Source organism: Agelaius tricolor, unplaced genomic scaffold (assembly GCF_023055355.1).
Source record: "Agelaius tricolor isolate 1412-34295 unplaced genomic scaffold, bAgeTri1.0.p SCAF_4, whole genome shotgun sequence".
In the NCBI taxonomy this organism is placed as follows: domain Eukaryota; kingdom Metazoa; phylum Chordata; class Aves; order Passeriformes; family Icteridae; genus Agelaius; species Agelaius tricolor.
Window position 1 is genome coordinate 30,813,053 of NW_027269264.1, and position 13,035 is coordinate 30,826,087.

General features: G+C 36.5%; 1 protein-coding gene across 10 annotated transcripts in view; it reads right to left on the bottom strand.

Annotated features, from left to right (window-relative positions):
* JAK2 (Janus kinase 2) overlaps window positions 1-13,035 on the bottom strand; it is an 86,596-nt gene that overhangs the window by 42,162 nt on the left and 31,399 nt on the right. For 3 of the 10 annotated variants that reach the window (XR_011678922.1, XM_071425081.1, XM_071425083.1), the window contains exons 3-4: window positions 5,401-5,546; window positions 936-1,186 (exon numbers count right to left, since the gene is read on the bottom strand). Coding sequence is in view for 9 of the 10 variants with exons in the window: in XM_071425081.1 (XP_071281182.1) it covers window positions 936-1,155 (220 nt within the window). In the remaining variant the exon portion in view is untranslated. Of the gene's footprint in view, window positions 1-935; window positions 1,187-5,400; window positions 5,547-9,987; window positions 10,531-11,560; window positions 11,650-12,845; window positions 12,982-13,035 lie in introns of those variants that run through there. The other 7 variants (XM_071425084.1, XM_071425087.1, XM_071425085.1 and 4 more) reach the window with 6 other exon arrangements.

The following is a 13,035-nucleotide window of genomic DNA, read 5'->3' on the forward strand; positions in this document are numbered from 1 at the left end:
TGCTTACTACCCAAATCACTCCCTTCTTAACCAAGTATTCTGACTCACAGCTTACTCCTGAAAGATGAGTCTTGCAAACAAACATTACATGACTGTATGGAGTCATATGTGTTCTGCTGTACAACCAAAAAATCATCTCAGAAAAAAAAAATAAATGAACAATAAGAAGCAATGCCTCATGATTTAAGCACAAATGGTTTCTATGAAAGAGAAAAAAAGAACAAAAAGATGATCACTTTCATACCCAGAGATTGTAGGAACGAATTTGTTTTATTAAAAAATTCAATGTACTTTTGCAAAGAAAGATGTATACACAAAATGCATATTTGAATTATTTTACTACAGATTTCAGCCCTGGTGTATGTTAGACTCTAGGTAAATGCAACAATTCAAAGGCATTCTTTGATATCAATGTATTATTTATTTCTATTATACCACCCTGTTATTTACATACTTTATTTCCTAAACCATTACAAAGAGCATCAACCACACACACAAGCATTCATGTTGTACCTAACAGAACAGTTTCCTTCTACAAAGTGATTAAGCATGTACAATATACAAAATATGCACATAACTTCCAGGACCAATCCGTTTTGCAGGGCTGCATCAGGAAGTAATTCATGCTATTTGCAGCTCCTGCTATGATTTAATTATTCAAACTGTATCTTAGCTCAATGAAAGAAGACTTTCAGTTACAGGATGGTATACCTTTAAATTATTTGAAAAAACATGGCAGTCACCCAATTCAGCTTCACAACCATTCTAATGGGAACATTTTTACAGCCTGCTGCTAACTACATCTGAAAGAACAGAGAAATTAGCATTTCAGTCTAAATGCCACCATTTTGATAGAGCTTTGGATTGTTGAAAGCTTTCTTGTAGGAAGCTGGATTTCATGGCTTCCTTAGATAAACTCTTAGGTATATACTTACCACAGGCTTTACAGGCAACAGCACAAATCTCTTCTGCAACATATTCTCCAGCTGAAAATTGAAGGTAATCTCCTTCTGTCTTCCCAGGAGAATGATAAAGGAACACTTGAAGCAATGGTTCTGTCTGCTTGGGTGCACTGCTATTTCCATGGACGTCACCATTCTGGTGGACAGTAGAAGTTGTTGTACTTTCCATATTTGTCATTGTAAGACAAGCCATAGTTTGTTCTGGTTCTGTTCAGAGCATCTGTCTGAAAGAAATATAAGAAATACTTCTTGACTAACTGTACTTGGTTTTATTTATAATATTCATATTCAGTGACAGTACTGTTCTGACACTGAAAAATCATTAGAACTTGAAGACAAGCAAATAGCTTAGGTGATTTATGAAAATCTAAGTTTCTCTTCAATTTACCACACAGTCCTAGAGGAAAAGCCACCGACAGTATTAGAGGAAAAAACAAAATATAAACTTGGGAGTCCAGATAGAGGATTATCACTTCTCACTGGATTTTAGACAGCATGTGCTCACCTGCAATATGCTAATTAAACCTGAAATCCAAAAGAATTGTTTTAATGAGATCTGTACAACTCATTTTACTCCCAATTTAAACTTAGAAGACAAAAAAAACTAGCACTGATGAAGAGAAGGATAGAAATAGCATCTTGCAGCTGAGTTTTCTTTGTAAGCAGACACTTCAAAAAAGTGCTGAGATGAGAATCTAACAGACATGGTTTACATCTAGGAATGGGAGATCTTCCAAGACCACCTACTTTCAGAAAAAAAAAAAAATTAATCTGCCATCAAAGTAACAGTCCTATCTGATAAATGTCATCAAAGGAGATTAATAATGTAATAAATAACCACAGATATATCTGATAATGAAAAAAAAGTTTAAAAATGTGAGATTAGACAGCATATTCCAAAAGCCAGTTGAAGAGTATCTTTGCTTCTCTGTGGCAGCATCATAATTTTAATTGGTATAATCCCTGCTTAAGACAAAAGCTTAGATAACAGTCGAAAAGCTTGCTTTTTATTAGAAGTCATTCCAAGTAGCTACCACCTGGAATTCTGCATTTCTTATTCTGAAAATGCAGAATAGGTTCAAACAAGACAATTAAAAATATTTAATTTTTTAGAATCAAAGTATGTTTTCGGCCACAAAAATGTTGCCCTGACCCCTCCTTCTCTTTGAGCTGAACAACCCTAACTGTCTCAGCCCTTCCTCATGGAAGAGGCACTCCAGCCCTCTGATTGTTTTTGTGGCCCTTCTCTGGACTCACTCCAAATGTTCCCTGTCTTTCCTGTGCTAGGGGCCCCAGAGCTGGACACAGGACTTCAAGTGCAGTCTCACAAAAACACACCAGAGGAGGAGAATCACACCCTTTGACCTGCTGGCAATGCTTCTGTGAATATGGTGAAACTGGTTTTCTGGGGTGCCAGTGCACATTGCCAGCTCACACCTCAGTTTTTATCTACCAGGATCCCCAAGACTTCATCCACAGGGCTGCTCTCAAATCCATTCACCCTCCAGCCTGTACTGATCCTAGAGATTGCTCTAACCTAGATGCAAGACCAGGTGCACTTGGCGTTGTTGAACTTCATGAGTTTCCCATGGAATCACTTCTCAGGTCTGCCAAGGGGCCTCTGGATTGCTGTCCCTTCCCTCAGTCCCTTCAGCTGCACTAGTCAAGTTGGTGTCATTCCCAAACTCACTAAAGGGTCTACATGTTGCTGCTTAATATATTGAATGGTTAATAAAGATACTGTACTTGAAAATGTAAATGCCTAAGTTAAAAATATGCTTATTGTTCTGCATAGGCATGTGGGTGTTACATTCTTAATGCATTATTTTCAACAGCTTTTGTTTATATTGAACTCTGTTGCTTTATCAGGAAAGAGCTGTTTGGAACATGTTCTGGTGTTTTTAAAAAAATTTTCTGTTCCTAACTAGAATTATCTAAGAAAGAATGAGTGTATGAATATTAATTAATGTGGGCTAAAGATGATGTGTGCTATGGAAACCACAACAGTTATATCAGCAGGAAATAAAAGCTGAACATCTTAAATAAGGAAAGCATTAACTTAATGAGTTTTGAGATGACAAAAGTATTCAATTACATAAACAAGAGGATAAGACTGTGTTACCACTATGCTAATTCTGTAGGAAAGAGAAAAGAAAAAAGATACCATCACCAAGTGAAAAATCCATTCTTTTACTTCCCAAACTAAGCAACACAAAGAACCAGTGTGTTATAGATATATAAATATGAATGTCTAGACACAAATGTCATTCACTATATTACTTAGGCCCTTATGTAGGGGATACACAGATTTCCTGTGCCTCATTTACAAAGCCAGCCACCTTTAACTGAAATGATATGTGCTTTTAGCTCCAAAGGTAGCACAGGTAATAAGTCCATGTTTAACTAAGGAAAAAAAGCATCCCTCCTCACTCAACAAAGAATAATTGTTTTTTAGAAGAAAAAAAACACCACATGACTATAAACATTATATTTAAAAGATTTCTCACTACCTTTGTCGACATTATGCAAGACATAATGCTTGTGCTCTACAACTTGCTTTTATAAAACTCTCACAGCTTTAATAACACAGGGAGCCATCTTTAATTACTACAGTAGTTTTTCCAAAATACTCCAAAATTAACCCGCTGTTTATTCAAACCTTAACCTGAACTGACAGATTTTTCATCTTGGTCACTAGGCTTTATGTCTATCCAAAACTGAATGGAAATGTAATTTGTCAACCTAACTGAAAACTTGTCCAGTTCCAGAGGTGTACTAAACAAATGTGCTTGTGCCTGTCTCTCCTTCATAAAGTCTGTGTATTTACAACATATTTGTCCTTTCAAAAAACTCCCATCATTCCCTCTTTGTTTCCATATTAAAAAAATCAATAAACCAAGAAGGGAACCTTGCTTAATCACACCTAAGAATGTGAAATAGCAATAAATGCAGTAAAAAATGCAAAGTAAATACTCTACTCACTCTGTTCTATTTGTTGTGCTAATTTCAAAGGTTCCATGTGACAATGTGAAAAAAAAACTCAATGGATACTATTTGTAAAATTGTGACATCACTTCAAATTAAATAACTTTCAAGTTTGTCTTTTATGTTAAAGTGCAGACAAAGCAGGTGAAACCAAGAAACAGTCCTACATTATTTTCTTCACTGAAAATAGAAAACATGTTTTCTTGGCCTCTGCCTTATACATGTAAGTAAAGCAGTTATATGGACAGTCTCACGTGCAAAGTAACTGAAACACAAGGTCACCACTTACTGGTGAAAATAAAACAAAACTCCATTCACTTATTTTTCTTATCAGACAAGTCTCAAATTAGACACACTTAGTTTTCCCTGCTTTGGTCCATTCAGAGACCACTATATTAGCACAACAGAAACACTAAACATGGCAAAAAAAATTAACTACTTTTGATCTAGTATATTTAAAATATGACCTATTCTTCTGATGGAGCTAAGCATTTAGAGACTAAATATCGGGGAGACAATAGCGTACCTATTCGCAGAACTCTCTGAGTATAATTTTCTGGAGTATATAGATTTGTTCATACTGTAATTCAAAATAATTTCTGTGTTTTTGTAAAGAATGTAAATAATTCTCACCATTCTATGAAAGGATTTAACATATTCAGAAAACAGCTTTTGTAGATAAGTTACTCAGTACCACAAAGGTATTTGTTTGAACAACGAAAGCCCCTATACCAAGTCCACACACATCTTAGAGTGGATGTCTGACACAACGAAGGCTCAATAAAAAAAATGGCCGAACCAATTATCCAAGTAATAAACAGGAATAGGTAACAAAGTCTGAGGTAAGGATGATGTTTTGGAGATGACAACTACTAGCTGTAAGACATGTGATTCTGGTACTGATGAACAGAGTATTTGATTCAATAGAATTATTTTATATTCCTAATACAGGTAATATTTTAAGCCATGGCTTCTAAAGGATAAGATTAATCATTCTATACATTGCTGTAACCACAATCACCAGCATGTACAACAGAACATGTCTAAATACAATTCTCTGTTGATGTGTGTATCAGCAATGCACCTGAAAATTATTTTCACCAGCCCCACTGGGCTGCAGTAATTCAATAATTTTAAGTCAACAATCAAGAAAACAGTTAATGAGATCGAAAATCATGACTCACAGAAGACATTTCACTAAAACATGGAGGACATACAAAATTCTTACAATTTAATAATACACATCATTCACAGCCTTCAAAAGATTGGTTTTCAACTTACAGGGTTTCTTTTTGGGGAGGGGGGTGGCAGAAGCATTTGAGGCAACAGGCGGCTCTTGAAGGGAAGCCTCCTGAGCCAGGGTCTTTAGCCATACCACTTCAAATGTATAATTTCAAAGGTTTAAAAATGAAAGCATCCTCTCACTACAGATAAATCCTCAACAGTTAATTACCTTTTTATCACTTGGGAAATCTCTGTACTAAACATGGGAGTGATGAAGCCCTTTAAATAAGCATGTCACAAGACATCCGCTTGCTGCAGGAATCCACAGAAAGTCAGAAAAAGCAGGCACGCATGCAGAGGTGGAACATATTGTATCTGCATTAAAAGTACAATATTAAAAAATGTTAATGGCTGTGAACAATACATAATGAATGATTATTGAAGAAATCAAATCTGCTTTTAGATACAGATGAAGTGATCCCCTCCTGTCTTATTTGCCCAAATTCCTATCCTCTTTACCAAGAACTTTTTAAATTTAGTCTTTTTTAAATACAAAATTTAAAAAAAAAATGAAACCACATTTTTGGTACTGAGACTGCTTCTCAGTTCTAGCAAGAAAGTGGAATAGAAGCTAGATACCTGACTTCAAACATTATCACCAGTTTTTTTTGCACACAACATGTTTTTCTTTTCTGTGAATACAGCACCAGTTTAAAAAAAACTGCTGATGGCATTACATAGAGAAAATAGAAACAAAAAAGGGAAAGTAATCACAAAAAGAGACATGGTATGTTCACTTCATGTAATAAGCCACAACAATTAATTCTCTTTGAAAACTGACAACATCCACACATTTCAATTCATGTGGAAGTTAAGATCAACTGTCTTGCAGCAGGAAGGGCAAGGGCACACCCACCCTTTGCTCTCATTGCACAACACTTCTGTGGTTGCAGGAAACTATTTGAAAGTGCTTAAGCACAACAGCAGCTTCCTGCAGCAATGGAAAAATATATATATTCCCTTTGTGACCCTCCCAACACAGAAAGGGCCTGACAGAGAACCAAAAATTGATTTTAAAACTGAACAAAGGTGAGGGAAATAAAATGGGAGTTTGAAGGGGGCAGAATTCAGAATGGAGAACTCTTCAAATTTTATGTTGGATGACTCTTCAGACAGGTATCCCCCTGAACAGGAGTGAAGACTTCAACACAGCTTCCTCAGTGCCATGTGCTGTGTTGACTGAGTCTATCACGAATACCACACTCCCTTCTTCCGTCCCCAAAAAAGAACCCATCTCAGTGAGCAGTAAATTCAGCTTCTTTCCCCACAGAAGTCAGACTGGTGGCAATGATTAGCATTTCTCCTCTTGCAATACTAGCTTTAGAGACAGACAGTTATCCCTTGCTTGGACAGCTGTGTATTTTGTATGCACCTCCTCCAAGCGCTTCAGACCATACAAGGATCTGATGTGTGAAGGCCAGCACAGTCAGCACAAGTTTTTTCCATACCTGTGCTGAAATGCTGGAAGGAGAGAGGAAGGGTTGTTTGGGGGAGAGCTGTCTATCTCTGACCTACTGAGCACACATTCCATGCACACTGATCTGAGAGCACGACCTTCAAACAAAGCAGAGAACAACCACCTGTTCATGCAGGTTTCAGATCAAGGGGCCTTGTGGGTATTCTAATTTATCTTCTATTTTTAAAGTACTGTTCCATGCTCAGAACTGCTAGCATTTAAGTCCCAGTCAGGCTCCTGAATTTAACCAAAACTGCATGAAGATTTATCTATGTTTAACTATGTTGTTTTTCCACAAATCCAGCAGAATAAGGATTGCAACATTTTGAATACCTTTGATAATACTGTAGCTTGTGCTTCACAGGCAAAAAAATCAATGAAGCAGCCTAACAGAAAATCTGTTCTTCACATGATGAACAAAAATAATTGCTTGTTTATGAAGAAGCAGCTTTCAGCTGTGAACAAGAAGCATGGACACTCAGAGATTAAAAACTCCAAGCTCAACAGGTTCATGTGACATATTTCTCTCTTTCTCCCTCACCCCATCTACAGGATCTGCATTAAGGCCTTATAAAACTATTCAGTTCACACACTTTTAGACTAAGTCTCATCTAATAAAAATTACTCCTTTAGAAGCAGACCTGCTGCACCGATCTCACAGTGCACCATCTTGTCAGTGACCTAGCTCCCCTATTTCCTCCTTCCTTCTATTTGTTCAAGTCTACACCATCTTACATTTCTGGTAGCTGCAAGGATGTAAATGCCCAATTCCAAAATGAACTCAAGAGACTAATTAACCTCAGCCAAAATAAATTACTCCATCATCTCTGATTTGCCACTGTCTGCAAAGAGCACAATACAGCATTTGTTATTTCAACAAGTCTTCAGAACTGCTATAAATACAATTAATGTTTGTGCCTGTGTCACCAACTGCTCAGTTTACTAGTGAAAGAAGAAAGATTAAATAGTATTTTCTATTGACAAGCAAGGCCTTGAAGACATAAGCTGTCTCCCAACAGCTCAGTATGCTTACTGCCAGTAAACCAAAGATGACAGTAATGCGCACACTGTCCATCTGCTTATATACATGTCCTTCTTTCAAGGAATTTGAATGAACATCAATAATGAAAGCCTTCCCAAGTAATGGTGGGTAGGTGGTACAGCAGGGTGCATTGCCTGGAATGGGATGAACCAACTTGAACAATGCTCTATTTTGCAAAGCTATCTATAGTGAACTAAAGAGGGTGTCATGCTGCTTTCGGTGTTGGGTTATGCTAAACCGGCTTGACTCATCAACACCAAAGTTTAACATGCTGATAATGAGGTGGAGATGTGGCAGATCTGGTAAAGTGTCCTTATCTAAAAATGCTAAGGTGACACAGTTGTCGATACAGGTAAGTAACATCAATCTCTACTTAATAGTTTTTACGGGGTTTCTTTGCTAGCTTTAATGGAATTGCTTTAATAAAATTGTTTTGACATAGCACACACTATACTATCCTAATTTTAGCTTCTATAATGCATAGTAAATAATTCTGATTAAGATCTTCATGTCTAATCATTAATTATAGTAAATAATTCATTTTTATATTATTAGATCTGGTTTGCCTCCCTTAATCCTGTGGGACAAAGCTGTACAAAGGTTCAATGACAACCCTATAATTTCTTAGACCTAAAACTATTAGTTTGGCATTAAGATTGGATCTAGCCACACCAGGCTCCTCTTTGAGAAGGAGTTTAAAAGGCAAGCGCGTCCCTTCTGCACCTCATGACTCAATGGGAACTTTTCTAATAAACTTTGTATGAAGGTCTCACTCTACCTGTGACAGGAGATTAAGACTGCAGCAAAGTATCATAAAAAGTGCTAACAAGTCTTAATGTTAGCTGGCAGTGATAGAACATCACAAGGGTATTATGCATGTTGTTCCAAGACGACCAAAAATCAAGTTTTTACCTCTAAATCCAAACTTAGACTGAGAAAAACGTCAGCTTCCCACTTGCCATAATTTTGGCTAGTTTGTTTGATTTACACTTAATATGTATAATTAATATTTAATTACAGTCTTTGCAGTTCAGTTTGAATACACAGACAAATGGAGCACAATTAAACATGCCCATAACAAGTGCTCAGCATGGCTTGTTATGCTATTAAAAGTTTAAAATCTTATGACAATAACAATAGTTTTCATATTCAGCATATATGACATGAGTTATCCTTGCAAATCTGATTTTCTTTGCATGTGCAAGCTTGTTTCAGTGGGCTGCTTTAAAAACAAAAGTATACTAAATTCAAGGAAGCAAATGCATACACTATGCTGACAGGCAATAAAGTATTGTATTTTTAAAACATCACCTGTTACAGAAGGACAGCGCTTTTTAATGGACCAACAAAAGGTTACAAAGGCCTTGTGCAGTCCAAACATGCCACATCAGTGAGAATTTCACCAAAAAAATCACAGCAACAGATTCATATATTTCCAATACATATTCATAAGAAAATATCCTCCTGACTAACTTTGCCAAAATATTCAACAATACTTTTAAAAATACTAAGCAATCTGGAAAATCTGAGAACTTTTTTCCATTATTTGGATAACATTCATAAATAAAATTAATCTCCATTTTAAATGCACTATCTTCTGCATTAAAACTCTGTTGTCTTTTCTCAGGTAATATTTATTCTGACCTTAAAACCAGCTTTCACAAAAATATAAAATATTCTCCTAAAGCATATTCAAAGATGTTTAGTTAACAAGGAGTGCATTTTCAGTTTTCATGGTCATTTTTCTGATATGCTCTGCCTATTGTTCTTCTGCCATGAGGTAAAGCCACATAAGAAAACAACTGCTCCTACAAGTAACAAGCCAAAAATTAAGTTACTCCACAGGAGTTTTCCTATATTATCAGCTGCATACTAATAGCACTCAAGAACTTTTCCTACACCAAAATTTGAATGCATGTGGTAGCAAGCAAATACATACAGAAGGTGACAGATTAACATATCAATGACAAAACATGCCCCCCAAAAAAAGAAAGGTAGAGAGCAAAGATAACATTTGCTTACAGTTTTCACTTGGAAAACCACTCCCAGTATCCACAATTCAGTCCATGAACTTGTGTGTAAGAAAAGAATAATGGTCCTGGCCTGATCTGCTTGCATGACACACAAGGACTAAGTGGATACCTGTTAATATGAGGATTATCCCATTTTCATTCTGATTAGAAATTTTAAAATTGTTAGTTTTAAGTTCTTCACAAGAGAATGAAGTGATCAGTGTACTTATTGAGGAAGAAAACTACCTGGGGCTGCTGTCAGAAAATGAATGAGCACCGTGCTCAGGTAGAAGCCTCAACACCACAGTAACATGCCAAGTAGGTGAGTTACCAGAGAAGTAATCAAATCAAAGACTTGCCCAGAAGAAACAGCTCTGTTTAGATTCCATTAGAACTTTGGAAAAAGTTGGTCCATATCTGCAAAACATTTCAGTTTCACCATGGTGATAAATTTCAGCAAAAGTCTATTTCATCAGAAAATTTCCAAGCAATTCAAATAGTTGCCCAATCATTTGGCACAGATTATGTCCCAAGATAATAGCATCTGAGGGTCCTTAGTCCATTCAGAGCCACCATTATCTGCACATCTTTATATACGCAGAAGACATAGGAAAAGTACCAATAATGGCTCAGGGAGGCCTTTTGCATAAAGCATGTGAAAAATATCACCAATTTACCTTTATTAGCTTACATATCTCCCAAATTCTTTTAACATGATGCAATAAAAGATGACAACACCAAAATTAGGACTAAGTGATATTTTCACAAGTATGGTACATCATACTAGATTTTTTTTTGTAAACTGTACTGAAAATTGAGTACTGTTTAATAGCTTAAAACATGAACAAAAGATTGTCCCAAGTTACTCACTAAAGCACAGGTCTTCCTGAATTGGTTCTTTGATTTCTTTCAGAAAGACATTAAATAGGAATTCCCAATGCCCCTGTGTACATGGGGAAACTAATTCAAAGTAAAAAGCAGGATTGCTTGCTACTGGTCTCATTCTGCCTAGTTGGATTTTGGTTACAAAAAACTACTCTACAGTGAGCAATCAAAGCACCAGTTTCTACACAGGAAAAACTACCAATGTATTATGAAGAAGTTGAGAAATGATAAAAAAAGATTTGATGAAAAAATATTAATGTCAAAAAGTATTCCAACAACCACCAAAGAAGAAGAAAAAAGTATTTTTCTATTAAAAGTCATTTTTGTTAAAAATACTGTCTTTTACCTTCAACTTACTTTGAAGTTAAAAATACTTCAACAACCTCTAGAGAATATACAAGACAGTTACAACCTCACTCACAAGTTAAAAAATACTGGAAGTGCAAACAAAAGCAAAAATTACAACACCAAAGTAGTCTGTGAAATTACTTCATTTTCTTAAATGTTGCAAGATTGAGACAGTCGGGATGTGATGCTGGAAGACACTTTTGAAAAGCTAGCTATTCTTTCCCAGATGCAATTCCTGCTGTCATAATTGAAGAGCCATTTGTGAAAACATGAACCAGCACTTGTCTCTACAGTACTGCAGGGCCAAAGAATAGCATCAACAGTTGCAAAGCAGATGTTGGCTTACAGATGCTGTCAAGAGCCACACAGGCTGGTGCTAAGCTATCACAAGTCATACACATTCCACACTGCAGTCAGTGAGTGCTGAAGAGTGGCACGGCAGGCACCAGCTGTGTCACAATGGAAAAGGTTTCAAACCAGTTGCTCTTCTCCCAGCCTTTTGTGGCAGGCAGGGATTTCCCAGGTACATTCTGGTTTTAGCAGCTTAACTGTGGAATAGATAGAACAGAGAACAGCCAAGACCCACTACTTGCTGTGGTCTGGTACTTCTGAAAGATGTCAACTTTCGACAAAGTTCTTTATCCTCTCCCTCTACAGATGGACTCTGGAGTTCTGAGTCTATAAAAATATTATCCTCTAACTAAATATCAACACAACAGTTTAACCAAGCAGAGTTATTTACTGGTAGAAATTAAAAAGTTTTCTTCCTCACAGAAGAAAGATAGTTTCTCACAGCAAACATTTCTGTGAGGAAAACCAGTCATAACTCTTTCCAGTTGCCATTGGCTATTAGTATAAATTACCCTGCTTGCATTTGTTCAGGAAGCTTTTTCCAAGACCTGGATTTTAAAAAGTTAAACTCTTTTGGACTTCCTTCTGAATTCTGTCATCTTCATTTTCTTGCACTCTTATCTCACTTCCCCAGTCTGGCAACTTCCCTCCTCAGAGCTTAGTAACACTACAGCCTCTACAGTAACTGTCATATGTGTTTACACTACATGCAGAGCTCAAGAAGGCTGAAGAGCTAGAATTTTCCTGAGAACCAGGAGCAGAAGATTATGTAGTAGGGATAAAGGGCAGTGACATCACGAAGTATCCTCTAGGCAAGTAGGAGGTAAACAGAAAGAGGAAGAGCCATTCTAAAGGCAAATGTCAAAACAATGTTTAAAAACATGCTTTCCCCTTCACGGTTTATTTTGTGGCTTTTCTCTTTCAACACAGATTGCATTTAGTAACATAGAAGAAAAAAAGAGACAAAAGAAAAAAAAGAGGGAAATTAATGATCCTGATTCCTGCCCAAGAATCAGAACATCTTAAGAAAAAAATCTGTTACTCAAACCTCAAAGACTGTTTAATGAAATTTGCAGTCACTTAAGTGAGAAATAATTCCATGGAACAGTAACACCAGGTCTCTTCATTCTATCATTCTAGGTGAAATGGTGCCTTCCAGTTTCAACTCCAGAATATCCCAACTGAAACTACTACTCTTTGCCAAACTTCGAAATATCTACCCTTAGAGATTAAAGGTACACTTTTACAGTCTGTCATACACAGTAAAGTACCATGGAGAATATAATAATCATAAACCCAACCAGCTCTTCTGTCTACAAAAAGAAAAACCACAAGAAGATCCACTATGCTCAACATAACACAATGTTATGTTTGTAAGATGTCACTCCTGCTGCTCCCAATTTCACAGATTATTTGGCTTCTTTCCCCTCCCAGTTTTCATCATCTGACCAAAGCAAAGGGTAAAGTGGTCTTGGACAAGAAAATTGCAATAGTAGGCTGAGAGATAAAACATGCATTACCTTGATTCCTGTAACATTTTTTCTGGGAAAAATATGGGAGAAAACAAATCTAGTAAATCTGAGACAGAGACATCAAAAATGTGAAAACATCTGGATGAAGGAACTACTCCTATGCCAGCTACACTATCTGAACAGAATCTGGAAACACGTGCTTCAACAAATTAGCTCTTTGCAGAAATAACTGTCAGCA